A 27,598-nucleotide genomic window follows, 5' to 3' on the forward strand; every position below is an offset into this window, starting at 1 on the left:
CACATTAGCAGGAAGCTGGATCAAAAGTGGAGCTACATGGACTTAAACCAGTGCCAACATGGCTTCTAACATTGCCAGTAGTTTAATCTGGTACGCTACAATAACTACCCGTATTTCGCTATTAGTTACCCTTATTTTAGGAAATGCATCCTGATAGTTCATATTCTGTTTTATTATTGTTCCCGTTTTTAACAAATACCAGTCATAATCCTCTATAAGTTCATATTTTAGAAAGGCCTGTGGCTGCGTTTCAGAAACCCAGCTCTGATAGTCCCCTGCTCTTAGGTGGGACTGGAGCTTCTCCAGTGATCCTAGAAGAGCATTGCGTACTGATGCCGCCTGCTGATACAGCAGCTGTGTATTCAAAGGATCACTTTTCCCAGCCATGTAAAGGGAATCCCGTGTAGGGAATGGTTAGCGGGTGCCCCAGCATCAGTCTGGTGCCCTAGAGGAGAGCTGGTTCTCTCCAGCTCACAGATGCTATAAGGGATGTGTAGGCAGTAGACCTTTCATTTTTGAAAAAGGGTGGAAGAAGGGGGTTTTAGTTCTGTCTGGGCTCAGCACTTATCCAAACTATAATCTGTAAAATTGTCATTTTTGTTTATTATTCTACAAATAACCATTGAACCCTTGAATTGTGAGGGATTTTTCTTTCTTTCCAAATAATGGGTCTTAGTACCTCTCTACTAAATACTTAAAAACTTAGGATACAGGAGACTTGAGGGGTGTTTTTGAAAGAAGGGAGGTACCTGAAAATCACTGACTGCATTTAGGGCCCAAGATGAAACTGTGATGCTGACACCATCACCCAGTGCATCATTTAGTTTCGTGAACTGTTCAGAGAAAGAGGTCACACCAATTCCTTAGAATTTCTAGAAGATTGCAACACAAAAGAAAGGCTTAGAATTCTGAAGAAAGCTCATTACAAAAATTAACTATATTAAGCATAATGAGAAAATTCTTTCACAGCTTTAAATGCAATACTTTTTATTTACGCAGTTCTATCATATTCCTATTTAGTAAATATAAGTCTAAGAGGGCCCACTGCGGTAGCCTAGCAGCTAAAATCCTCGCCTTGAACGTGCCAGGATCCCATATAGGCACCGATTCTAATGCTGCTGGCCCTGCTTCCCATCCAGCTCCCTGTTTATGGCTTGAGAAAGCAGTAGAGGATCTCCCAAAGCCTTGGGACCTTGTACCTGCATGTGAGACCTGGAAGCGGCTTCTGGCTCTTGGCCTTGGACCGGCGCAGCTCTGGCCATTGTAGTCACTTGGGGAATGAATCATTGAATGGAAGATCTTCTTCTCTGCCTCTCTGTATATCTGACTTTGCAATAAAAATAAATAGATCTTTATAATAATGTTTATATATATAAACATATATGTATATGTTTATATGTGTGTGTGTGTTTAAGAAGAATTAAGATTTCACAAACTACCTTCTTACCTTTAAAGTAATTCTCAAAGTCTCCCCATGATATTTCATAGCAGGATTTCTATTCAGTGCCATAATCTTTCACTGACTACATTTGAGACCCTCTTTGATTAAAAATGTTAGAGAAAAAGTCTGAGGGTTTCAGACAAAACTCACAGATAAGGACCAGGTGAACAGAGAAATATGAATGAAGTTTGTAACTCAAACATCAGTCTCATTTCAGAGACTAAAACTTCTCCAGGACTAAAGAATTCATCCATAGTGGAAAGAATCACAAAGACCTATATGCAAATTTTAGCCTCTTCATTTATTGACTTTGTAACCTGGAGCAAGTTATCTAACCTCTTTGAGGCTCAATTTTCTTACAAATAGAGCGGGAATAATAATACTCCTCTTTTTGCTCACCAAGTTCAATAGTCGGGGCACCCTCCTTATTCCTTTTGCAAATTTCCTTCCCTTATAATCTCAGCAGTTATTTCTAATCATCAGATTCAAAACTCTTGCTTAGCAGATTACTTTGCATGTTATTCAACAAAAATATAGAAAGCTCCAGAGAGAGCTCTTGTAATATCTTGTATTCATATGAATCGCTTCTTTCACTCTTCTCTCCCTTATTCAAAATTAAGCATTCCAATGGGTATTCTCCCACAAGCCCACATGTTATAAGAGAAGCAGAAACAGAGATCCATTTTCTACCAGCTGGTTTAACACCACCGTTATCTGCAGCAGCCAAGGCTGGACCGGATGAAGTCAAGAAGAGCCATCTCCCTACTCCCTTCCAGGATGTGTATGAGCAGGAAGTTGAATTAAAAGTGGAGAAGCCAGGATTTGGACCAGGCACTCTAATAGTAGAACGTGGATATCTCAAATGGCAATTTGACCAAATGCCTGCCCTCGTGGCTGCTTTTAACCTCATGCTGCATCTTCAGAATGACTCCGCTCTACTAACTCTATCTGGTTCATGTTTGAACATTCCTAGATTTCTCACATCTTAAGGTGAAAAACAAACCCTTTAGTCCCGCCTGCTGCTCTAGCTCTAACATTTCTTCCTTCCTCTACCCAACGTTCTTGAACAAAAGCCTCCTGGAACTACTTTGATTTCTTTACTTTCCATTTTCTCCTGTACCCTTTATCAGAACTGTCTTCTGTCACCAACACTTCTTAAAACTCATGTCTTCTGGAGTTGTCTGTTGGTGTGTCAGGATCACTAATGAATAATCTTCACTTTTCATCATACGTGAGGGTTGTTGTTTTTTTTTTTAATTGAGAACTTGTAATGGTTAACTTCTCCTTCTCAATTGAAATAGTCTTTTCCTAGCTTCTGATGGCACATTCACCTTGATTTTCTTCATAATTATTTTGGCAATGACATCTTTGCTTACTTAACCCATCTCCATCTCACTGATCCCTAAACATTGGTGTCTCTTTGTTCTCTTAAATTGTATTAATACAAATCCTCTGTGCTCTCTTCTTGCTTCAGTAACATTCTCTCTACTGTTGACTCCCAAATCAATAAGCCCAACATAGATCTCCCTTCTCAGCTCCAGACATCAACTACATAAAATCTATCCAAGTTTCTTTGGAACATCTCCAGTTGGGTGTCTTCCAAGCATCTGAAACTCTCTGAGCCTAAAACCAAACCCATCAACTGCTTCAATTATCTATTGTGCCAAATAAACCATAACAAAACTCAGCATCCTTAAAAATTTATTATCTGTTATAGTTCTTGAGCCTCAATTGTAGCATCTCAACATGATCTTCCTTGTGACTTTGGCTTCAGACTATGTCAGTGGGTTCTAAAAAGAGCTCCAAGAAGACACATTCCTAGGGAGCCAGGAAGAAGATAGAAAAGTTTTTATGACCTGGCATTGGACAATGTCTGTTTCTTTCCATTGATCATAAAGTCACTAAGCAACACAAAGTCATGGGCAGGGCAATTAAACTTCTGAGAAAACGACAGAGGCATATTCCAAAACATGACATGGAAGATTATTTTGTAGCCATTTTTGAAAACACAATTGCCACATCATCTTTCTTTCAAGGTTTGCCTCTGTTTCCGGGAGTTCTAAGCAGGAAATGTCATTATGTTTGACTCTCTCACCCTTTCACCTGTCATATGCTGTATTTTCACCTCCACATTCTTTTTATTAAGTTCTATTTTTATTAATTTGCAAGCCAAGAGTTATGGAGAGAGTAGGAGAGACAGAGAAAGCTTCCATCAACTGATTCATTCCCCGATGCCTTCAACTGCCAGGAATCAAGACCTTCATCAAGGTGCCCCACATGAAAGGCAGGGGCACAAGCACTTGGGTCATCTTGCCCTGCTCTCTTAGGCCATCAGCAGGGAGCTGTAGCAAAAATGAGGTAGCCAGGACACAAACAGGTGTTCCTATGAGATGCTGGCATTGCAGGTGGTGGCTTTAACTCTTATGCCCCAACACTGACCCTTATGATGTTTACGAATTCCGTCATCTCAGCTGGGTGGTAGCAGCTACGTTCTGCCTTGCTGTCTCTGGTCTTATTTATTTTTCACACACAAATTTGAGATGGTGGTACCTAACCTGAACCCTTCAGTGATTTATCCTAGTCATTTACCTTTAAGTGAGTTACAGTCCTCTCCACGATCTATTTATCTCAACATACTGCAATACAGTTAACAGTAGAGAGATAAATAGTATAAATTCTTGAGCCTCGTTTTGACCTTTAATGCCTGTGTTATTTAGGGCAAGTTATTATTTTTTGAAGTATTTTTCTTTTTATTAGAAGTGTAGATTTACAAAGAGAAGCAGAGACAGAGATCTTCCACTGCTGATTCACTCCCCAAATGGCAACATTGACCAAAGCTGAGCTGATCAGAAGCCAGAACCCAGGAGCTGCTGCTGGGTCTCCCACACAGGTGCAGGGTCCCAAGAATTTGGGCAAATCTCTGCTTCATTCACGGGCCATAAGCAGGCAGCCAGATGGGAAATGAGCAGCTGGCACATGAAATGGCACCCATATGGGATCCCAGCATTTACTGGAGGAGAATTAGCCAGTTTTAAGCTAATGTGCTAGCCCCACAAGTTACTATTTTTATGGGATTAGTTGAGAGAAAGTGAGGCAAGGGCAGAGACAGAGAGAATGTGATTTCACCTGTTCACTAGCTGCTTTCTTTGGCTTGCACTGCACCAAATTTAAAACCAGGAGCTGAGAACTCAATCAAGGGCTCCCACATGAGTGGCAGAAATCCAATTACTTGAGCCATGACTTTGTGCTCTCTGGGGTTTGTACCAGCAGGAAGCTCAAGGGAGGAACTAAGACTGAATAGTTGAACCAACTCACTCCTATGTGAACATTGGTGTTAATCCCAGTGTAGTAACTACTAGCACAAATGCCCACTTCCTGGGACAAATTATATAGTTTGTACTTAAGTTTTCTCATGTAGGGCAAACATTTGCCTCTGACCAGGCTGTGGGTTTGATTCCCGACTCCGATTCCCAGCTCTGGTTTCACGCTTAATGCAGGTTGTAGCCAATGTTTATGGGTCAAGTATGGAGTTAGATTTTGGCCATCCATACGAGACTGAGGTTGAGTTCTTAGTCTTGACTTGGGCCTTGGCCTATACCCATCCAGTATTGTCGTTTGCAGGGTGAACCAGTAGGTAGAAGCATACTTTGTGTCTCTTCCTCACAAATAAATTGTTAAAGGCACTGATAGTATTTGCCTCTTAGGATTGTCTTCAGTATTGAATGTAAGGATTTTAAATTATATGTGTACATAGTAAATTCTTGAGGAATGTTAGTGGTTATCACTATTGCTATTTGATATATACCTTCTTTGCCAAAGTGTAATGCAAGAATCATTTCTGTTTTTCCACTACTCTGTCCCAACTTCTTAGCACAAATAGTGGCCTTCAGTAAGAGTTCAAAAATGAATTTCTAAATGAATGGAAATAGTGCACCTAAATGATAGGGCACAGAGTATGTAAAGGGCCAGCACAGTGCCTTGCATAAAGCATAGGCAAAGCAAATGTTGGTGAAATGCAGTGGTTGAAAATTGAAACTCTGCCACCAACTGCCTGGCTGCATGTAAGCAAATTATCTTCTATAACTTCTTGTTTCTTTATAATGTAGTAGTGAGTTTTAAATTGGAGAATGTGGGGCTCCAAGCCATGATGGAAACATATGTATTCAATACATACCAGCAATCATACGTTTGTTCTTTTTTTTAATATTATATATTTGATATCCATAGAAAATTCTAAAAATAGAGCTTAAAGTTAGCATTCATAATATCCTCCTAAGGATATTCTTTTTGAATGCATCATATTTTTTTTTTGCATTTGTTGACCATGTGGTAAATACTATGTAATGAGCAGGCTTCTTGGAATATGAAGGTGGGGGTGGTCATTCTCAAAGCATGTGCATTGCTAGGCAGGAATCCAGCCACCAGTTGCAATCAATAGAACATATACAATATGGAAAAGTGGAGGATACCATGACAAGACACTTCCACACCAACTTTGTTTGAAGGAGCCAAGAAGACAAATGCTGAAACACATCATCAGATAATTTTTTTTTAAAGATTTATTTTTATTATTTTTTTCATTGGAAAGGCGGATATACAGAGAGGAGAGACAGAGAGGAAGATCTTCCGTCCGATGATTCACTCCCCAAGTGAGCGCAACGGGCCGATACTATGCCGATCCGAAGCCAGGAGCCTCTTCCGGGTCTCCCACGCGGGTGCAGGTTCCCAAAGCTTTGGGCCGTCCTCAACTGCTTTCCCGGGCCACAGGCAGGGAGCTGGAAGGGAAGCGGGGCTGCCGGGATTAGAACCGGCGCCCATATGGGATCCCGGGCGTGCAAGGCGAGGACTCAACCACTTGCGCCACCGCTCCGGGCCCCATCAGATAATTTAAGACTAAAATGAAACATCCTAAGTTGTGGTTTGTTTAACTATGGCAAATGGTCCTTTCACCTCACAGAACAAAACAAAACAAACAGCAAACAAAAACCTCCTTTTTATGTGTAAAAATTGAAATCTATGGAAATCTGTGTATGTGAATACATAATTCATGATGTTTAAATAAATTAATCTTATGTTATTGGTCTCCATTTGCCATTTTTACAAATGCTAGGTAACTTCGGATAAGTTAGATTTTAGAGCAGGATAACAGTTACCTGTAAACTAAAGAAATGAGATTAACCAGTCTGCAAGAGCATTGAATTTTATTCGATATTGTTTATAATATTTGTGTTAGTTCAACATATAATAGTTTTTTAATTAGACACTGTATTGTTTTGACCTATTATGTTAGTAGTAATGTTTTCTTGTGATAACATAGTCAGTATCCACAATGTTATGGCATGTGGCTTTTCATAAAATGATACATTCTCTCAGGGATCTCAGGGTATGGAGCTCAAGGCTAGGTCACAGCATTGGAGAATGGGCTATTGATTATCAGTAAATGCCTGACTTTGCGTCCTGATGTCTTAATTATCACTGCTTCCATGGGACTCAAAATTATATTTTCATTTACTCTCCTCAGCAACTACAGTTAAACTTTTGCAGCTCTATTTTTTTTCTGCCTTTCCATTTTCATTACAGGCTTGTTTGCTGATACTGTGTACAAGTAGCAAGTACATAATGTAGATGGTAAAATATTTAGTATTTTGCAGCTCTCAGTGATTTGCTGATGTCATAAAGTAAACAAATATCAAGCCTCTTACTTACCAATATGATTTCAAATTCTGTTTTGTCCTTGTAACGTCTGTGGTTGGGTAACAATTTTTATGAAATATTTCTCAGAGTTCAAAGCACTGTTTTGAAGGCATTATAGGAAATGCTCCATTAGCAATGTGTTTTTTTATAAACTTGGTCTCACATAGGGAAAGGAATAACAATTGCTTTGTGCCAGGGGACCTCTTTTTGTTCTCACACTCTGACAACTGTATTTTAAGACATTAAGATTGTTGTGACACATGCTTACTGATGGAAGCAAAACTCACAGTAAGTAGGTGAAAAGACTGCTAGTTGCTCCCGCTTTCAGGCACAGAAAAGCAAGATGACACCCTGTTGTGTTTGAAGACATGGTGCTTCTCACTCTAGCAGGAAAGGCCTTAATTGGTATGATTCCTAACTCACTAGTTTTGAGCATGGGGTAACTACAGGGCACTTTGCTCTCCTGACTCTGCCTTCCTCCATCTTTTCTTAGTGTGAGTTATGGACAACCTTATTGTTTGTTACCTGTGGTCCTTCCCAAGTTCAGACAGAGGGGCATTTATGGACATGGTGATCTCAGTGAGAGGTGAGAAGAGCCTAAGAACTGGCCTTCCTTTTCTTTCCTCTGAAGGCAAATTTTTCTGGAGTTTCAAACGTGATAAAAGGCTTCAGTCTCCAGCCTTTGATCAAGGAATCCTGATGAGTGAGCTTCAGAGAGAAGGGTTGTGCAAGTATTTACAAATTTATCAAACCATGCTCATGGCTCACTGACTTCCAGGGGTGTTTACGATCAAAAAAGAGCATTTGGAAATGTTAACAGCAGTGGCCACACTTGTCTTTGCCAAATGAGAGAAGGGACCCCGCTTGAAAAAAAGCAGTGGTCCAGAATCTAAAAAGGCAGAGTTCCTTCACAAACCTCTAGTCCTAGGACATTAAGATGGGAGGCTTAGGCAGGGATATTGTGCCGAACTAAGCAGCTGCTTCAGTGGATTGAGGCAGAAAAATGAGTGATGTCCTTCCATCTCTGCATCACTGATGATAACAAGAGATCAGACTTCCACCTGCCTCTTAGGGACACAAAGTAAATTTACCCTAAATGGTGTAATAATTTGAAGCAAATAGAAGTTGACAGGTACTTCAGGGTTAGGTCAGTATTTCGTGGGTAAAACTAGAGTAGGTCAGTGATCTGCAAACTGTTTTGTTCTTCCACATGCTTAAGGATACTCTTTGTCCAAATGTAAGTTTCATTTATTTCCTGACAACATTTAGTAATGTGTTTAAAAACCTGATCTCTTCTATGTGAAATTATTCTTAGTTATTCATTGCACATATTTGACCAGACACAGCCTAATGATTCTATAAATGTTAAACGTGTTGATGATCATGGTACAAAATGAAGGTATTTGAACCTCCCTCTAAAAGAAATGAATGAGAATTTTGTTTCTCCTTTTTTTCTTTTTACGTATATGACGTGAAAAGCTTTGTTGGGAAATAAGTGACAATGGAAGGGATTGGTCACTTCTTTGAAAGCCTTGTTGGTCATGTGACACAAAGCATATACTGTTCTCTGTTTCTTAAAGAGTATGTTCAGGATTTTTCACACAACCAGTTCTGTCATATTCTCCTTCAGTTCTGTGGAATGCAAATAATTGGCTACCTACTCTGGTAAACATTTTCTAACACAGATTTTACAGTCAATCCACTCCTTAGTTTCTGTGTAGCATACTGAAAAAGCTTTATCAAAGTTTAGCAAAATACTAATTATATCTGTTGTTCTTTTACTTAGAACTTTTGATAAGCTTGTACAACCAGCATTGGATGGAAAATGGGACTGCTGTTCATTTTAATTCATATTTGCTAATACAGTATTTTTTAATGCACTCCGTGTGTGTGTGTGTGTGTGTGTGTGTGTGTGTATGTGTGTAAAGTTTATCAGTTTCATTAGCCCATGTGAATTAGGGGGGAAATGCAAACCATAATTTAACTGGAAAAACAAGTTCATTAAAATCATATCTATCAGAAAAAAACCTGCAGTTATTCAATTCAAATAAAATTAGTCTACATTCTGTCACAACCATCATGAGTTCCTGCTGCAGGCAGGTAGATAGGAAGAGGGAGGGAGACAACACTAATCTTTGCTTTGACAGAGTAAGGCATAGCTGCGTTGACTGTTGCTTACCCTATTAATACTATCTGTGTCGCAACAACATTCTTCTTCAGAAGCATTCAGTGACAGTGGTTGGAAGTAAATGATCAGGCCATTAAACCAAAGCTGAATCTCCCCTTCTTGATAAGTCTGATTTCAAAAAATGCCCATTATCTTCCATTCCCATGTTTGCCACCACACTTTGCCCTTGGTGGAAATACATCTAAAATGAGGAGTGCCACTGAAGCCCTACCTTGGGCTAATGGTGTCGCGAATAAACATGATCCCCCAATAAAAGTGCTGTGAAGTTTGCTTTTTTTTTGGCCTACTGGAAGCTTTATGCTCTGAGCCATTGTATCCTATCACATTCTGTATCTGTGCAAGGTATACCTTTCTGTTGTAGAAGTCCACACCTGGGCAGAATGGCCGTTGGTACAGTAGTAGAGATGCTACTTGGTATGCCTGCAGCTCCTATCGGGAGGCCCTGGATCTGAGTCCTTTCTCTGCCTGCTTCCATTTTTCTGCTCATGCACACTGTGGGAGGTGGCAACTGATGGCCTCAGCAGTTAGGTGCCTGCCAGCCAAATGTGAGCGTCAAATTGGGTTCAGGGCTCCTAGCTTTGGACAGGACTGGCTCAACTGTTGCAGCTCTTAAGGAAGTAAACCCCCAGGTGGAAGATATTCTCTCTCTCTCACTTTTCCATTTAAATCAGTAAATAAATACATTTTATTTAAACAGTACACATTGAAATTTGCCTGATTGTAGAAATTAGTCCTCTAAACATAATCTAGGGTTTCAATGTTCCCTAGGGGTGTGGACACTTTGATTTGAAGAGGCTTTGTCACTAAAGGAAGAAAAATTGTCACAATTGCTTCTGTCCTATCACGCATGTTCAGTATTGGTTGTTGGTTTGTTTTGTTTTTGCAAATTAACTCATCTGACAAAAAAAAACTTGATTATTTGTGGGATTAACTTTATAAGGAGGTACACTGAATAATACAATAATGAGACATGTCATTTCAGTGAGAAAGATTGTAACCCCCTCCAAATCAATATGTGAAGAAAATAGCAAAGCAGAAATGCCTAGCTATTAAACCACTTTGATCAAATATTAAGTCCTAAAAGTCCAAATTTGATTACTAGTGACAAGCTAATGCTCCTGATGTTTGAGGGGTGTGAGGATGGGACTGGGGAATCTGGTCTTTATGCTTACTTTCAAATCACAAGTATGCTGTCAAAACCCAAAATGATTTCTAGCAGTAATAGGTAGGATCAGCGCTGGCTGAATGAGTCAGTATGTGAACTACAGCTGCAGTTTAGTTACGACCTGTGTACTATTGTTCTGCGTGTGGTAAAGGACTCACTAACTTAGAAATAAGTTATTATAATGTAGAGAATGTTTTCATTTTACATATTGGTCATTTTTTCCTAATAAAATTGAACATGACTGTTTCCTAAAAATATAAGCTAACTGGACTTTTTTGTTTGCTTCAGTGATTTACTTATTTTATATGAAATACATTAATGGGGTTTGCATTGTGGTACAGTAATTACCCATTGCTTGGGACACCTGCATCCCGCAAAGGAATGCTTGGTTCAAGTATGAATAGTTTGGCTTCAGATCAAGCTTTGTGCTAATGTCATTCCTGGGAGACAGCAGGTGATGGCTCAAGTCCCTGGTACCTGCCACCAATATGGAACGGGTCCAGTTCCAGGCTCCCAGCTTCAGCCTAATCCAGCAGGATAGTGAAGCGGAAGATGGAAGATCATCTCTCATTTTCCTTCACTTTCCTCTTCTCCCCTCTCTTTACCTTCTCTTCACCCTGCCTTCCAAATAAGTAAGAGAGGCAAATTTAAAACAATGTTTTACATTTCATCATAAATGCACACTAGACCATGATCTCAGATATTTACAATTTTCTATGAGTATGAAAAGTAAAATGAATTTCTGGCTGATAGGATTACATTTTTCCTCCTTATTTTTTTTAAAGATTTATTTTTATTATTATTTTTTTTTATTGGAAAGGCGGATATACAGAGAGGAGATACAGAGAGGAAGATCTTCCGTCCGATGATTCACTCCCCAAGTGAGCGCAACGGCCGATACTATGCCGATCCGAAGCCAGGAGCCTCTTTCGGGTCTCCCACGCAGGTGCAGGGTCCCAAAGCTTTGGGCCGTCCTCGACTGCTTTCCCGGGCCACAGGCAGGGAGCTGGAAGGGAAGCAGGGCTGCCGGAATTAGAACCAGCGCCCATATGGGATCCCGGGCGTGCAAGGCGAGGACTTAACCACTTGCGCCACCGCACCGGGCCTTTCCTCCTTATTTAGCTGTATATTCTAAGTTTGCTAAGTGAATTTGTGTTACCATTATAAAATAAATATTTAAATTTTCCATGCAGGATGAGCAGATTATAATCTAAGAGCTGATGTTTTGAAACTTACAGTACAGTGTTTACTATAACCCAAATTTGAAATGTCGCTCCTTGTTAAACTAGCTCAAGAAAAATAACTTCAATAGCAAAATGGTTATTCCTTGTTAAACTGGCTCAAGAAGAATAAATTCAATAGCAAAATGGTTAACTGCCATGATTAATGGACATAAAGGAAAAGGAACAGCTGCTACTGTAAAGAACAACTTTTATTTATTTTTCTTATATAAACCCCTTCTGCCTCATACCTGAGTTATTGCAACTGTACTGTCACTCATCGCAGTCTTCTCACAAGACTGCATTTTAAACTTCTTAAAGCAGCAGTTTCATTCACCTTTAGCCTGTTCAGAACCTGTGATGGATCTCCATTTAGCTATAGCTGTCCTTTTTAACTTGGAGTACATGTGTCATTGTAGGATACAGTGATCCAGGTGAAAAGCATTCCCGACATTTACCACGGAGATCCTCGCCCTCACAGCTCACATCTATAAGTGTGAATGTGTTGTGATGTGCATCAGGCCCTGTTAGGCATGAACTGTGTACCTGCCTTACTCATCTGTGATGCAAGGCATGTTCCCCATGATCTTGAATTCTGTCTCTCTTGATTGCATGCACACACAACACAGAAACATTTGACTTTGTGGCATTGGAATGTGTTACCTATAAGTCTTGAAGTTTCTGTTTTTAATATATACCATAAATGGCATGCATAGTAACATATTGCTGATAAATATATACATCTCCAGGGGAAAGGATATAATAACTCCTCTTAGTAGAGTAAATGAGTAGAGTTCATAAAAATTCAAACAAATTCCTAACATGATGTATAAAGACCATCTTTTTCAACCTGGGTTTAAGGCCTCCTATAAACTAATATCATTTTCATTTCCCACTTTTTCTCTCATTACTCTCAAGAAGAACATACTAGCTTCTAAGTTTTGATTCTGCATGTATTTCAACAATAAATATTTACTTCCCATTTACCATAAATGGTATATTTATTACTCTGTATAAATGTACTATGTATAGGACATGGGAGATAATGGCCCTTCCATTCATTAAATAGCTGCTAATGGTCAGACACTGCAACAAGCATTTTATGTATCATGCCTCATGTCATCTTTAGAATTATCCAACGATTGTAGAACTATTCCTGTTCTACAGATGCAGCTCAGCATCTTCCTTAAGGTCATTCAGCTAGTAGGTGACAAATTCAGGATTCATATACAGGTTTTCCAGACTCAGAAATCAATTTTCTTATTTCCTTTTTTTTTTTTAAGAGTTATTCATTTTTATTGAGAAGTCAGATTTACATAGAGAGCAAAAGACAGAGAGGAAGATCTTTCTGCCTGTGGTTCACTCCTCAAGTGGCTGCAAAGGCCAGAGCTGAGCCAATCCAAAGCCGAGCCCATCCGGAGCCAGAAGCCAGGAGCCTTCCGTGCACGTTCAAGGTCCCAAGGCTTTGGGCCATCCTCTACTGCTTTCCCAGGCCACAGGCAGGGAACTGGATGGGACGTGGAGCAGCTGGTTTATGTACTGGCGCCAATATGAGATTCTGGGGCATGCAAGGCAAGGACTTTAGCCTTTAGGCTACCATGCCAGGCCCTTACTTCCTTTTCTAACCAGACGGACATCTCTGCTCACTACCACTCTAATACATGTCCAATTCCAAATTCAAGTTTTACCTTCCAATTCTAACCCTTAATCATGGCTTATTTTAGGTTGTTATTTATCTGTGGGTGTAGGTTCTCTAAGCAGGAGTTGTCTGTGTGATAGCAGAAACTACGCAAAATAGAGCAGATGATCTCTTTGATTCAACTCTTTAGTTTACAGGATTATTTCTGTTTATCTCTGTTCTCTGTCCCTTACACACACTCCGTAGAAATGAACTCAGTATTAATAACTTCAGAAATAGAAGACTTCTTTGTCATTAAGATAGTTTATAATGCTCAGATTTGAAGTTTAATCCTCTCAATTTTGAAGTAACAACTTCTCTGGGGAACAGATTTAGTGGTTTTTCTTTTAAAGACAAAATAGGTAGTATGTAAACTTCATTATCGCTTGGAAAAGATTGAATTGGTACAGATAATTTGTCCCATTTCATTCTCTTCCTCAGCTTTAAAAGAAAAACTGTGTATAAAAGACAATGTGATTGCGTTATCATGAATGACAAATTATAAAACCTTTCCCTGCAGTTACCTCCTCAGAGTATCTGAGAAGGAACGTTAGCAAAGAGTGAAAATGGGAACACCATGCTACAAAAAAGTGCTTTCTAGATCTAGGCCATGCAGTAAGAGAAGTGGCAAAGGTCAGAGTTTTTTGTTCCTACAGATGAAAGAACACTGGGACAAGCAACTCAGTGGCTGAAATTCCGAATCTAGAGGAAAGTTCTGGCAGCTTGTATCCAAAACTTTATGAATGATGAACAGCTAGTCTGCCTGAATTTCATGCCCGGTTCTGGCTCCCCATTCCAGCTTCCTGCTAACGCAGGCCCTGGGAAGCAGCTGCAACTTCTCAAGTGATTGCACCTGGATGCAGTTCTCACTCCCTGCTTTAGCCAGGCCCCACCCGCCAAATCATTGCAGGCATTTGGGAGGGAGCCAGGAGACGGAAGCAGATGCTCTCATTCTGATGCCTACTCAACAAACCACCAGCGCCTGCCTTAAAAACAAGCTTTGTGAGAACTTAAATCCATCCTTCCTTGCTTCCTCTCAAATATCACCATGATTCTTTCTCTACCTCTTTTAACGGATTTTTCATTCATTCTGGTACATATTTTAGAGAGAACTTTTTGAGTCATCATGATTTTGTTACTTGCTTAAGGATTGATTTTAAAATCCCCATAATCCATGCTGCCCTAATTTACACTTTAAATTGTTATGGTATGTTTCGAATAACTGATAAGTACCAGACTTAATTTCTCCGAAGAAATAACAAGATATATAATTTGTAAGATAATTATGTTTCAAGTGATCGAGAAAGACCGTAGGTGTGAAAACAGCTTCAGTAATAGACATACCTTGGGGGAAGTGAAAGGACTTTGATTTAAATATCTTAAAACAATATGCTAATTTGGAACTGGCAAACAAAAATCTCACAATAAAAGCTTTTAAAGGAAAAAATATATGAAAACATTTTATTCATCAGGAGGCAGCTGAATGAGCATTTAGCAATAAAATGCTTTTTTTGAAAGGAAACCTGTTCCTTTTTTTTCATCCTTCATCAATAAATCTCTTGCATTCAGGAAAATTAGGTGGATTTACACAAGAAAACAACAGCATAGACTCTGGAGAACTTGATATTGGCCGAAGAGCGATTCAGGAAGTTCCTCCCGGGATCTTCTGGAGATCACAGCTCTTTATTGATCAGCCGCAGTTTCTTAAATTCAATATCTCTCTTCAGAAGGATGCATTGATTGGAGTGTACGGCCGAAAAGGCTTACCACCTTCCCATACTCAGGTAAGAGCCGACTGCGTTGTCAATAAAATGAAAACTGCTAGTTGACTTTTTTTTGATGTGATTCTGTTTCTCACATCTAACTGTTGGGTTAACTGACTGCTTTTAAATTAATCTTTTACAGTAGAAACAATTTTGAGGGTATGTTTCGCTTATTTGGAGGGTTTAAGTCAGCAGTGGAAAGTGTTTTTTCTTCTTGACTTGCTTGGGTTGATTAAAATTTGCTTTACATGGATAGTAACTTGCTGAGCACCATTTGACCAGACATTTCCAAATGTTTCATGCTGATTTGGTGGCAATTTCAGATGGTCTTCCTCCTTCCGTGTGATACATACATTGCATGGTCATTTGTATTGTGGTCATTCTGTCAAAGACATATTTTCAAAATCTATGCCAGTGAATAAAGAAATTACCATAACCACAAATACGATAATATGAACTTTATCGACTCAAGCTACTAGTCCCCTTCTAAAATGATGAGATAAAGTGAGACTAAACCCAAATGATGAGTTGAAGAGGCAAAGGAGCTTTCAGGTAAGATCCAATTAGCATGATACTCAACATAATTCAAAAAACCTGTATCATGAGTCACTTTAAAATATCATTTGCATGAAAAGCCCCCTCACAATGACAGTCACCTAAAGCAGAATGTTTTGGGGCTTAAACCTGCCAGCAGGCCCCAAGGACACCAAGAATGAGGCAGTAGTGTTCCTAGGCAGTAAGAACCACCAGAGACAGCTGGTAAGGAATATCCACTTTATTATGCACAAATTACAACTTTTAAAGGCTAAGAAAAAGGAGGCAGGAAGTGTCTTCCAGTAGTCCCCCACTCATCTAAGACACTGTAATTGGCTTTAAGACCCATCTTTTCCCCTAGACCTTCTAGTCATGTCAGAGGTCTGCAGGGCTGGAAGCCGTGCTGAGGTCATGGGCAGGTAAGCAATGAGCCATACCCACCACGTGGCAGGCTGGAGACCAGGAACGATTGCCCACAAGACTGCTATTAGTAATTCCATAAGTGTTTTCATAATTTAATGCTGGGTCATGGGGAGCAGGTAGTTAGCCTAGCAGTTCAGATGGCTACTTCCCACATCAGAGGACTAGAGAGTTCACTTCCACTTGTTGTTCCTGACTCCTGCTTCTTACTGGTGAAGTCCTGGAGAGGCAACAGTAATGCCCACCGAATGATTGGGTTCCTGACTCCAGTGTGGGAAACTTGAGTTGTGTTTCTCCGTCCTGACTCCAGCCCAGCCTTGGCCATTGCAAGCAGTTGAGAAATGATTTGTCCAATGGGAGCTTTCTCTGTCTCTCTAATGAATCAAAAACGATTTTGAAATAAATAACTGAATAACATAAACAAGCCTCAATAATGTCCAAAAAATTGCTTTAATTACCTACCGTAATATAAGAATTCAGACTTTTCCCAACATTAATTGTTAAGTTAGTAAACAGGAATTTCAATAATTGTGATAACTGATTAGTTAAAACAATTAAGAGCACTTAGAGTTGTACTTAAAAATCTATTTCTTTACTCATTGAACTTCAACCTGATCTTAATTTGATCTGTAAAATAAGTACTAGAGAATGTTATGAGTACTCTCAAGGATTATGTTCAGAGACATACATGTATCTTATGGCTGCAATATGTTTAAATATACTTTAGTGGATTCACTTTTCTTTTTCATGTCTGTATTATAAAAGAAAATGCTTTGGATCCTTATCCATCAAGTTCCTGTGTACTAGTGTTCAATCTTAAATTTTAGATGTGACTTAAGTTCTTGCTATAGGTAACATTGATCAAGGTGTGATAACTAAATTTTTAATTGTGTGTCTGCAGCTTCAGTTGCAGCAGATCGATTGCATTTGTAGCAATAGTCAAGTGCTATTTGAAAAAACAGTTTTACATGGAAACCAATTACAGAATTATTCTTTCTGTAATTTAAGAAATAAACCCCTGTATTAAGCACAATCATGAGCATGCAACTTAGAATGCAGATTCCAGAAAATAATTTTAGTTAAAGATTGTGTATTGTGTGTACATGAATAATGAAAGATTTATTTAAACACGTATGGTTGACTCTTTTTTTGCAAGTCGTAACAGAAGATTAAGGAAATAAAAGGGTTAGTGTCAGGTTTTCTCATAATTCTAACATTTAAGTACAATACATATAGTATCTTCTGCTACAATATACGAATTGAAGTAGGTTATGCATTTCTTAAAAGCCTCACAGTTATTAGAATTCCTTTCTCTGGTTTATTCAAGATCAGTAGAGCAAACAGCTGTTTCTGAGTTCAGTGTTTAAACATGAAATATGCTATAAAGCAACCCAAATTGAACATTTCTCTGTTTCTGGGGAACGTTAAATAAGTCAACCTGAAATAATTAAAATTGGCCAGCCATTCAGAATAGTCACTTGAGTTTTGAAAGTCTTTGTGACCCTTTATAAAACTGTTCATTTGATTGTTGCCAAGGAATCAATGGCTTCCTTCTCCCTGGTGCCCAATTCTTTCTCCTGGACAGTTAGAAGCTTAAGGAAGCAAGGCAACATTTTACAGCTAAGCATGTCTTGGCATTTTAGCACATTCACATGAAGGCTATGTTAGAAAAGGCTTTGGGAAGGTTGGAGCACGCTGTTACCACATCCCGACTGTGGCCCACGGAAGTCACAAAGCTTCTGTGAGCCTCTGTTTATTTTTCAAACAATGGAACTGGATGACTTGAGCTCTGAAATCTCCTAGTCTGTTGTTCCAGTGAGACACAGTAAGACTGTGCCACCACTCAAAACTTGATCAGAAGACGCAATGGCGCTCACTGAGTTCTCATCAATTTAATAAAATAAATAAATTAAACATAGATGATTTAATTGTTCAGAGCTATCAACAGTTGAAAAAGCTCGATTTACATGTTACTAGCCTTAGATAGTCAATAAAAGTTAATAAACATGGAAAATCTTACATTTTACAAAGCACTGTTAATGCATTGTAATTTAAAACATCTTTAAATGTAAAGAATTCTTAAAATATGTTTGTTAGTGTTAAATCACATCATAAGAAAATGACCAATGAAGTGAGCTTACTAGTTCAGGGAGGTAAGTCATTGTTTGGGACCCCCCAGATTGCATATCAGAGAGGCTGGGATCAAGTTGCCCCTGTGCTTCACGTTCAGTTTTTTGCCACAGCACACCCTGAGAGCAGTGGTTGCTCCCTCAAGTAATTGGGTCCTGGCTACCCATGTGGGAGACCCAGCTGGAGTTTCTGGTTCCTGGCTTTAGCGTGGACCAGTCTTGGGTGTTGCAACCATTTAGGCAATGAACAAATGGATAAAAGGTCTCTTTTCTCCCTCTTCCTCCTTACCCTGCCCTCTTTATTTCATATAAATATTATCTTAAAAACATTACTGGTACACTTTATAAAAGAGAAAAACTGTTTTTAATTTATTTTTATTGGAAAGGTAGATATACAAAGAGGAAGATCTTAATCCAATGGTTTACTCCCCCAGTAGCCACAAGAGCTGGAGCTGAGCCAATCCGAAGCTAGGAGGCAGGAGCCTCTTCCAGGTCTTCCACGCGAATGCAGGATCCCAAGGCTTTGGACTGTCTTTGACCATTTTCCCAGGCCACAAGCAGAGAGCTAGATGGGAAGCGGGGTTGCCAGGATTAGAACCAGCGCCCGTATGGGATCCTGGTACATTCAAGGCAAGAACTTTAGCTGCTAGGCTACCACACCAGGCCTGAGAAAAACTATTTTAAAGGGAACTTTTACACTGAAAAGTTCCAGTTTATATGCAGTCTTTGACCAGTAGAAGTAGTGAGAGTGAAGACCTAGTCTATTAACTTTTATTTCAAAGTAGTATAAGAACCTAAGACTGATCGTCACCACCCTCCTCCCCCCAAATAAAACAAACAAAAAATAAACATCCATGTTATGAGTAAAGCAAAATTTAGGGTTTTCCTTAGGTGATCACTTTTTGCCCACGGAACAGAGGCTATTAATTCTTCCATCACATATAATTTATTCATTTTGGATAGAGGGATTTTTAATGTTTAAAATGGAGTTTTAGGTATTTAAAGGACCCTGATGATATAATTGAAACCCCTTACAGAAGAGCCTAGAGCTGGATTTGTAATGCAGTTCTGCAGCATGAAATAACAAAGTATTTACATGTAAATAAAAATATTTACAGTTCTGAAATGGAATTAGATGTTCCGAATTTTATCAAGTAGCAATAGTCAAGCTAATAATCGTTGTTATTACAGTTTGTTACTGTATGAATATCCAATATAGTGGAAAATCTTAATATATTTCCTTGCTGGTCTCAATAAATAAGGCAGCTGAGTTTAGAATACAAGTTCATTTAGATTTAGAGTTTTGGTCCCCAAACTGCCTAAACTCGTCAAACTTTTTATGAATCAGAATTAAATACATTTGGAATCCAAATTGCCTAACAAGTGGAAAAAGCCAACAGTGTGCAGTTGGTAGGTTCTGTCATCCCTATTCTGAATACATAAGAGGCTTTCATCGTGTGGACCTTTCTATCAGAAACTTCTTTCTATCAGGAACTTCTTTCTAACGCTGTATTTACGGGAGCAAAGAAGAAAAGCTTAACAAGATTAGATAGAGAAGCAGCCACCTTGTGAGAGATTTGGCTGACTAAATATTGTCCCTGTGCCTCACCCCCAGTATGACTTTGTGGAGCTTCTGGATGGCAGCAGGTTGATTGCCAGGGAACAACGGAACCTCCTGGAATCTGAACGAGCAGGACGGCAGGCGAGATCCATCAGCCTTCATGAGGCTGGCTTTATCCAGTACTTGGATTCTGGAATCTGGCACCTGGCTTTTTACAATGATGGGAAAAATGCAGAGCAAGTGTCTTTTAACACCATCGTTATAGGTAAGAACCATCTTCAGAGCCCAAAGTTCAGCCATAGCCTAAGCGCCTTGTTAAACAGAAATGAAATTATCTTCACCCAACCTGAGGGATTCTTGGGATGTTAAAACCTAGGTAAACATGTAAGAGATAGTTTTAAGTTATTTAGTTGTGAATATGCGATAACCATGAAACATTGGATGAAAATATCATTTGGAATTACCTTGGGAGATGAATGCATCTTGAAAGCACTTGAAAATTTTGCCTTTGAAGTAGCGGTGGCTGGTGGTTTGCTCTGCTCTTCACATAATATGGTGCAAATGAAGCCTTTAATTTTTGGTTATAGAATAAGCCATCCATACTTTAGCACCTAATTAAATGATACACTGCTAGTTTACCCTCTTCCAGGGGCTGGCTGTCCAACAAGTGTTCTTTGTCTTTTCAGAGTCAGTGGTGGAATGCCCCCGAAATTGCCATGGAAATGGAGAGTGTGTTTCTGGAACTTGCCATTGTTTTCCTGGCTTTCTGGGTCCTGATTGTTCAAGAGGTATGTAAGTGAGATTTTTTTTGTTTTCTGAAGCCGATTTAAATACGCTGTAGAAACACAACTAGCTCAGAAAACCACCAAGACAAGAAAGCAGGGAAAGAAATGAGCATATCGCTTGTTTCAGCAACGTGTCTTTTCTTTAGACAGTGCCATGGAAAATGTGGCTGTTAATTCCTCTGTCGTGTTCTGTTTCACAGCAGCCTGTCCAGTGTTGTGCAGTGGCAATGGGCAGTACTCCAAGGGCCGCTGCCTCTGTTTCAGTGGCTGGAAGGGCACCGAGTGTGACGTGCCGACTACCCAGTGTATTGACCCACAGTGTGGAGGTCGTGGGATTTGTATCATGGGCTCTTGTGCTTGCAACTCAGGATACAAAGGAGAAAATTGTGAAGAAGGTAAACATGTCAATATTTACAGAAGCCTATTGTTGTCTTCATAAGGAGGCCGATTAAATCTGTAACCTTGAATTTGGCAGATGAATCTTTCTTTTTATGCTTCCTTATGAAAGTAATTTTGATTTCCATATTTATGAATGCATTGTGTCATTAACATTTTACCTAATAAGAACAACAAATGCCGAAGAATTCCTTTGCTCTTTTTCAGGAGCATGAATAATTCTCCTTAAAATTATTCTGAAAACAGTAAGCAAATGTTTATATCTAGAAACCAACTGTGAACTGTCAGGTTCTTTTTTGATCTTTTCCTTTTTTTTTCAATTTGTCACATTGATGTCAGTTTCTGAATCATATTTTTGCTTCTCTAGAAAAGCAGAATATTGAACATAGTATTTTAGTGAAAACAGTAAGACATCATGGATTTGTTCCATAACTTTAATAGTGGTGAGAGTTAAAATGACTATCCTCTAAAGTGCAGTGAATTGTTTTTTTCAAAAAGGAAAAAAAAACGCCATTTATTCAATCAAATTGATTTTATTGATCTGCACTCACAAAGTAATGCAATTAAGTCTCTGGAATTAAATTTTCAGGCCATTGACCCTACAAGTGTAAAGTTTTATTGAGTCAAATTTCTAAATTAAATCTCATCATCTAAAGCACATTAGAGTGAATTAAGAAGGATAGAGAGTGTGCAACTCATTTGTTTCTCAAACAGTTTGAGGATCCCATACAGCTGTCAGTACCCAGAGGTAGTGAATTAGGTCAACTGATGCACATTTTGGTGGTGCGTAGGCAATACTGACAGTTCTTGATTAGGCAGAACAGAGAGCTATAGTCTGCAACCCCAAGAGCTTGTTTATACAATTCAGGAAAATTTCAAACCCTTCCAAGACTCTCAGTTACCTAAAAGGCATTATCATGTTATAGTTCTTCCCATTTGTAGAAACAAATTCTTAAAAATGGTTGATAAATATTAAATTATCCATCATGTTTATGTAAATTAGGATATGATTTGCTCTGCATGTAGTGTGCTATTTTCTAGATAAAAGTCTTGTCTTTTCTTTATACTAGCTGACTGTCTGGACCCTGGATGTTCTAATCATGGTGTATGCATCCATGGGGAATGTCACTGCAATCCAGGATGGGGTGGCAACAATTGTGAAATACTAAAGACCATGTGCCCAGACCAGTGCTCTGGTCATGGAACTTACCTTCAAGAGAGTGGCTCCTGTACGTGTGACCCTAATTGGACTGGCCCAGACTGCTCAAACGGTGAGGTTAATAAATGCAGTAAAGTTATACCCTTACTATTGTTTAATGAGCATTATAATGATTTAATTTTTGAATCATGCATAAAACTTGTTACAAATTTTAGTAAAGTGGCTATTTATACAACTAAATATAAGAAGTAATGAAATGTGGCTGTCTTGTAAAAAAGGAAAGAAATAGCTTTAGCAAATTTGTCATTAAAATTTCCCCTGCAGTATTATTGGCAAAAGTAATCTTTCATTTGTGTAAGATACCTTGTCTCACTTTATGGAACTACTAATTGAAGCTGTCTTCTTCCTAGGCCTGTGTATAGCTTGAGGATATAAGCACATTATCTCATCAACAGCAAAGCCTCAATTAAGACTTGCTTGACAACACGAGGCTAAACATGATCAAAATAAAGAGCATACATATTTAAACTAGTATAGGATCACATAATGATTCAACAATGAGTTTTTAATTGTACTGTGATTTTAATAAAAATTGCAAGTCATCGTTTTAATCAGTCCTGTTGTCATGAGTACATATAAGTGCGTATCCTGTGAAAGGCCCTGTAGAAACAAGAATCAAAAATGATGCTGACCTCTGGAATGGTGGTATTCGTGACCTAGAATCTTCCATTTTTTACTTTCTGACCTTTTATCTCTATCCTTTTGGATTCACACAGCATGAACAATTTTACAAAGTGAAATACACTGCCTTTCCAAATCTTGTCTTTTTCTTTAAATGCTAATTCACAACCCGCTCCTCAGTCACACAGTTTGAGAAGATGCCATTCTCATTTAGGAGATTATATAATTAGGGCAATAAAATAAACACAAATGAAATAATTAGAAATCAATGCATTCCAGTTTCATATTATATTGAATAGTGTTTGGAATAATATGCTAAAGGAGTGATCCTAAAGTACTGAAAGTTTTCAAGGAGACTTTTACTAACATTTCTTGACTTTCATTTAACATGGCTGCCTGCAGAAAGAGGGGAGTATATTTTTTGGATGGGGGAATAGTAATAGAGAATATAGAACTGTAATTAGATTATGTGTCAGCAGACAGGAACAGTGAGTCATGGATGGCTGAAAGACAAGTAAGAGGACTTTGCCAGAACTGTGAGAGATGACGAGGACTTGATTTAGTTTGTAGAGAATAAAAATGAACATGAAAAATCTGAGTGACATTTTTTAAAGGAAAGACAGAAGAGACTTTTTGAAAATATGGAATATGTAAGCTTGGCGAAAGGGGGAATCAGTCTGAAGCCAACATTTGGGTTAATGTTAGCTCCACTGAATGAGGTGCAAAAGCCAGGGAAAAGAGAGGACTGGTTCAAGACTTAGTGGATGCATGAAAAATAGAGAAGGCTCTGAGCTCTGCTCCATAGTCACACTGTGTAAACAAACAGTAAAATAGAAAAGGAAAAGGAGAATGAGAGGATAGGGCCCTGCACAGTGGCCTAGTGGCTAAATCCTCACCTTGCATGCACCGGGACTCCATATGGACACAGGCTCATATCCTGGCTGCTCCACATCCCATCCAGCTCACTGCTTGTTGCCTGGGAAAGCTGGAGAGGATGGCCCAAAGCCTTGGGACTCACATGGGAGACCTGGAAGAAGCGCCTCACTAATGATTTAGGATCAACTCGGCTCAAGCCATTGCAGCCACTTGGGAGGTGAACCAGCAGACAAAAGATCTGTCTCTCCTTCTTTCCATAAGTCTGCTTTTCCAATAAAAATAAATCTTAAAAAAAGTAGAGGATAGGGAACGTTAGAGGGGAAGGATAAGTGGGAGAGAGTGGACAGGTTGGGCTAGCAGAATTAAGTCCATGAAAGCATTGTGCAACAGCACAGGATTGGTCAAGTCATTCTGTTTGTGGTCCTCGTGGTCCTCACTGTGGCCCTCTTCCATACACCTGCTGCCTAGCAATGTCTAGGGAGGAACACAGATTCTGGAGCAAAGGTTCCAGAGTCTGTGAAGCCCAGGTTCAAATTTTGGACTGGTCATTCAGCAACTGTTTGATATTGAACCAGTTATTTAACTTCTTTGTGCCTTGAGATTTGTTTTGTAATCTAAGAAGTGGCAGTAACAATAATATTCTCTTATACAATTCTGGTGAATATAATAGGAAAACACTTAGACTAGTTCCTTAAGGAGAGCTAAATTCAGTGCATATTGACCATTAACAAAAGTGGTAGTGGAGATCAGTGGTTGTTGTGGGACTAGTATTCCAAAAGTTGATTGGTTTGTCATACTTAATTCCTGATCGATTCAGAGGGCTTCCAGAGAAGTATTGATTGGACATGATTCCCCCATTGTGGAAATCATGAGATGTAACTTATTTCATTTTTTTTAGTCTGACCTAAAAGTCATAAAACTAAGTGAAGTCTTGCTTGGTAACTAATTCACATGCTTATTTTAAGAAATTAGAAACCTTGTTGTATTCATGGGATTGGCAGTTTGGTACGGTGGGTTAAGTCACTGTCTGTGACACCAGCATACTATTTGAGTACCGGCTGTGGTCCCAGCTGTTCCAATTCTGATCCAGTTTCCTGTTAATGTGCCTGGAAAACCACTAGGAGATGAGCAAGAACTTGGGCCCTGCCACAGAAATGGGAGACCTGAGTAGAGGAGTTTCCAGTTCTTTGCTTCTTCCTGGACCATCCCTAGCCATTGCAACCATTTGGGGAGTAAAGCAGCAGATGGTTCTCATTCTATGTCTTCTCTTCTCTCTGTAACTCTGCCTTTCATGTAAATAAATAAATCTTTAAGAAAAGCTGATAGTTTTCATAAATTGCTCTTTCTTGACATTTTTAGATACTGGGTTATATCTGTGCCACCCTGTGAATCAATATCAACATGATAGATTTGTCTGTTATCCTTTTTTACTACAAATTGAATCTTAGAAGCTCACACTGAAACAGATTTTATAGGCTAATTGATAAAACCGGTAAAACTTTTCTCATGAAGTCTGACATTACTTAAAGAGACTCTTGTTTTTCCTTTCTCCTTACAACTCTTCATTTCTCGTGAGATGAATTTTCTTCCTCCTGTTTCCATACCTTCGGTTCACCTCCTTCTTCCTGCCCTATCTTTCCCTTCCTCTTCTCCCTTCCTTCCATGTCCTGATTCCTCCATCATCTTCTCACCAAATACATCTAGAGGTAGTAGATTTATAGCAGATATGTGTATTGCTCCATAGAACCACTGTTTGATTTAGATAGCATGAGGAGCTAGAGACTTTGGTCCAAGGACGTGTAATTGCACAGAACTAACATATAGAGTATAAATAAGAATAAAAATTGAGGGCTGACTAGAGTGTGTCTCGAATATAGTTCTCTAATGAGTCTTAGGAAATCATCACCAGGCAGTGTTTATCAAGAACAGGTGTGTAGCGTTGGTTTCAGTAACATTGTATTCTCTGCTCTTAAAAATATATTTTGTACTTAGAAATGTCAAAATAGGCATTTAGTTATTCCTGGAGTCCTATTGTTGGCTTTACCAAAAACATTACACCAAAAAAATTTTCCAGTTAGGTTTTACTGACATAATTATGTGTATAATAAAGTTACTTGGTTCAGGGTTCTTCTGCGTTCATCAGAAAAGTAGGAATATAATAGTAGCTGTGAAATAATACTGGTTTAAAATAATATCATTCTGATTTACTTCTTACAATTATCCAAGTAGGAACAAGCATAATACCCCTCTTTTTTTTTAACCATACAGAGTTATTATAATACCTTACTTGAATTATTTTATAGAAGGTAATTTGTAATTGATACTAAATAACTCATTTGGTAATTCCATGCTCTTCATAAAATGATATTTCTAAGAATAGCTTTAAAGGGGGATATAAATGTTAATTAAAACACAAAATTAGCAGCCCAAATTATGTATTATTTTGCATATTCAGACTTTTTTTCTCATGCTGATGTAATTATTTTGCTAGTTGAAAATCTAATTTTACCTACAGGCAAAATGACTACTTGGTCATAGGGAGTGGGGTGTTCTGTTTGCTTTTACAGGTCCAATGCAAACCAAGAGCTTAACATCTAGCTGTCAATACAGATAGCTCTCTTCTTTGGAACAAAGGAGTTAAGTACAGAAAAATTCATTATACCATTCCATTAACTACAAAAAGGAAACCTGAAATTAATAGTAAAGATCTCAAATGTGCTTACGTCCAGCCTGTGAAACTATCCAGTCTTAGATGCCTCCAATTTATTTAACTGTTGCACAGTTCTCATTTAAAGCTCATTAAAATATTATTGTTAATTTATATCTGTGGCTAAAAATTAACTAGTTGTAGGGTTCTGACCAAGTATATTTCAAAAGGAAACACTTTGCTAGCTACCTCTTGGGTAGTTTTGGAAATGACCTTCAGATATCCAAATTCAATAGGAGAGTAGATTGCACAGCTGAAGAAACATTTGGTTAAGCTGTGAAAAGAGAAGAGATGAATTATTTCCAGCAGGAAGTTTATAGGTTTGAAAGCAACAGAGCTTGCCTCTATCTTCATCAGCAGTTTGTCCATTAATTAGCCCTTCAATTCCACTTCAATTAAATTAACTCTAATTAATAAGTTCATTACAAAGATTGACGCACCTTGCTCAAAGCTAGTGTGCTGAATGCTGATAAACACCCTCACCCTAATGAAAAATTGATTAGATTGAATAAAAAAGGTACCTCAGAAAGATAGCTTTGCTTTCTAGAACTGGGTTGATGTTGTGTTGCTCTGAAGTGAATCAAACTATCTTGGATCTCTTAATCAAAAATTTAGTTAAAAGGAGATAGAAAATATGGCAAACACACATACATATGTACACACACACCCACACACACACCCTGCCCCCTTCCAGTTGGTATTCCTGGTTGTTGTTTATAAAAAATGCTACAACTTTCATAGTATTTCATGGTAGTTAAAGTCAGCTTGTAAGATATAGAATTCTGATGTCAAGAAATGTTTTCTTAGAAAGAAATGGGGGAAATAGAAGCCTATTTACACACCTGAATATTTAAATACATAATTTAAAATGTTATAGTCCATTCTCCATTTGTTAGAAATCACTTAGTTTTACTGTTCAACATTTGTATTTTTTTGCAAGAAAACCAAAACAATGGTCCTGTGATCTTAAGAAAAAAAAACTCTACATAATCTAATATGTAAAAACTTTGTAAAAGTGCTCTTTCAAGTTTCTTCTCTCACTGTGTTTCAGTTAGTTCCAGTCAAACAAAGCTTTGAAGATAGCTGTAAAAAGAACAATGCTTTTGGACATCTGAGTTATTTTTAAAGAGCTAATCTTGCATAATACTTTTTAAAGTCACTTGTTCACATGTGCTGTTTTCGGTAATCCAGTATTTGAAAA

The 27,598-nt window shown here is 38.5% G+C and overlaps 1 protein-coding gene across 2 annotated transcripts in view; it reads left to right on the plus strand.

Moving 5' to 3' along the window:
- TENM3 (teneurin transmembrane protein 3) overlaps positions 1–27,598 on the plus strand; it is a 442,234-nt gene that overhangs the window by 313,203 nt on the left and 101,433 nt on the right. For both annotated transcript variants that reach the window (XM_040965819.1, XM_040965818.1), the window contains exons 6-10: positions 14,956–15,170; positions 19,848–20,058; positions 20,480–20,581; positions 20,779–20,973; positions 22,045–22,245. In XM_040965819.1, the coding sequence (XP_040821753.1) occupies positions 14,956–15,170; positions 19,848–20,058; positions 20,480–20,581; positions 20,779–20,973; positions 22,045–22,245 (924 nt within the window). The remainder of the gene's footprint in view (positions 1–14,955; positions 15,171–19,847; positions 20,059–20,479; positions 20,582–20,778; positions 20,974–22,044; positions 22,246–27,598) is intronic.

The sequence above is a fragment of the Ochotona curzoniae genome, unplaced genomic scaffold, assembly GCF_017591425.1.
Source record: "Ochotona curzoniae isolate NIBS_2020 unplaced genomic scaffold, NIBS_Ocur_1.0 scaffold_4505, whole genome shotgun sequence".
Taxonomy (NCBI): Eukaryota; Metazoa; Chordata; class Mammalia; order Lagomorpha; family Ochotonidae; genus Ochotona; species Ochotona curzoniae.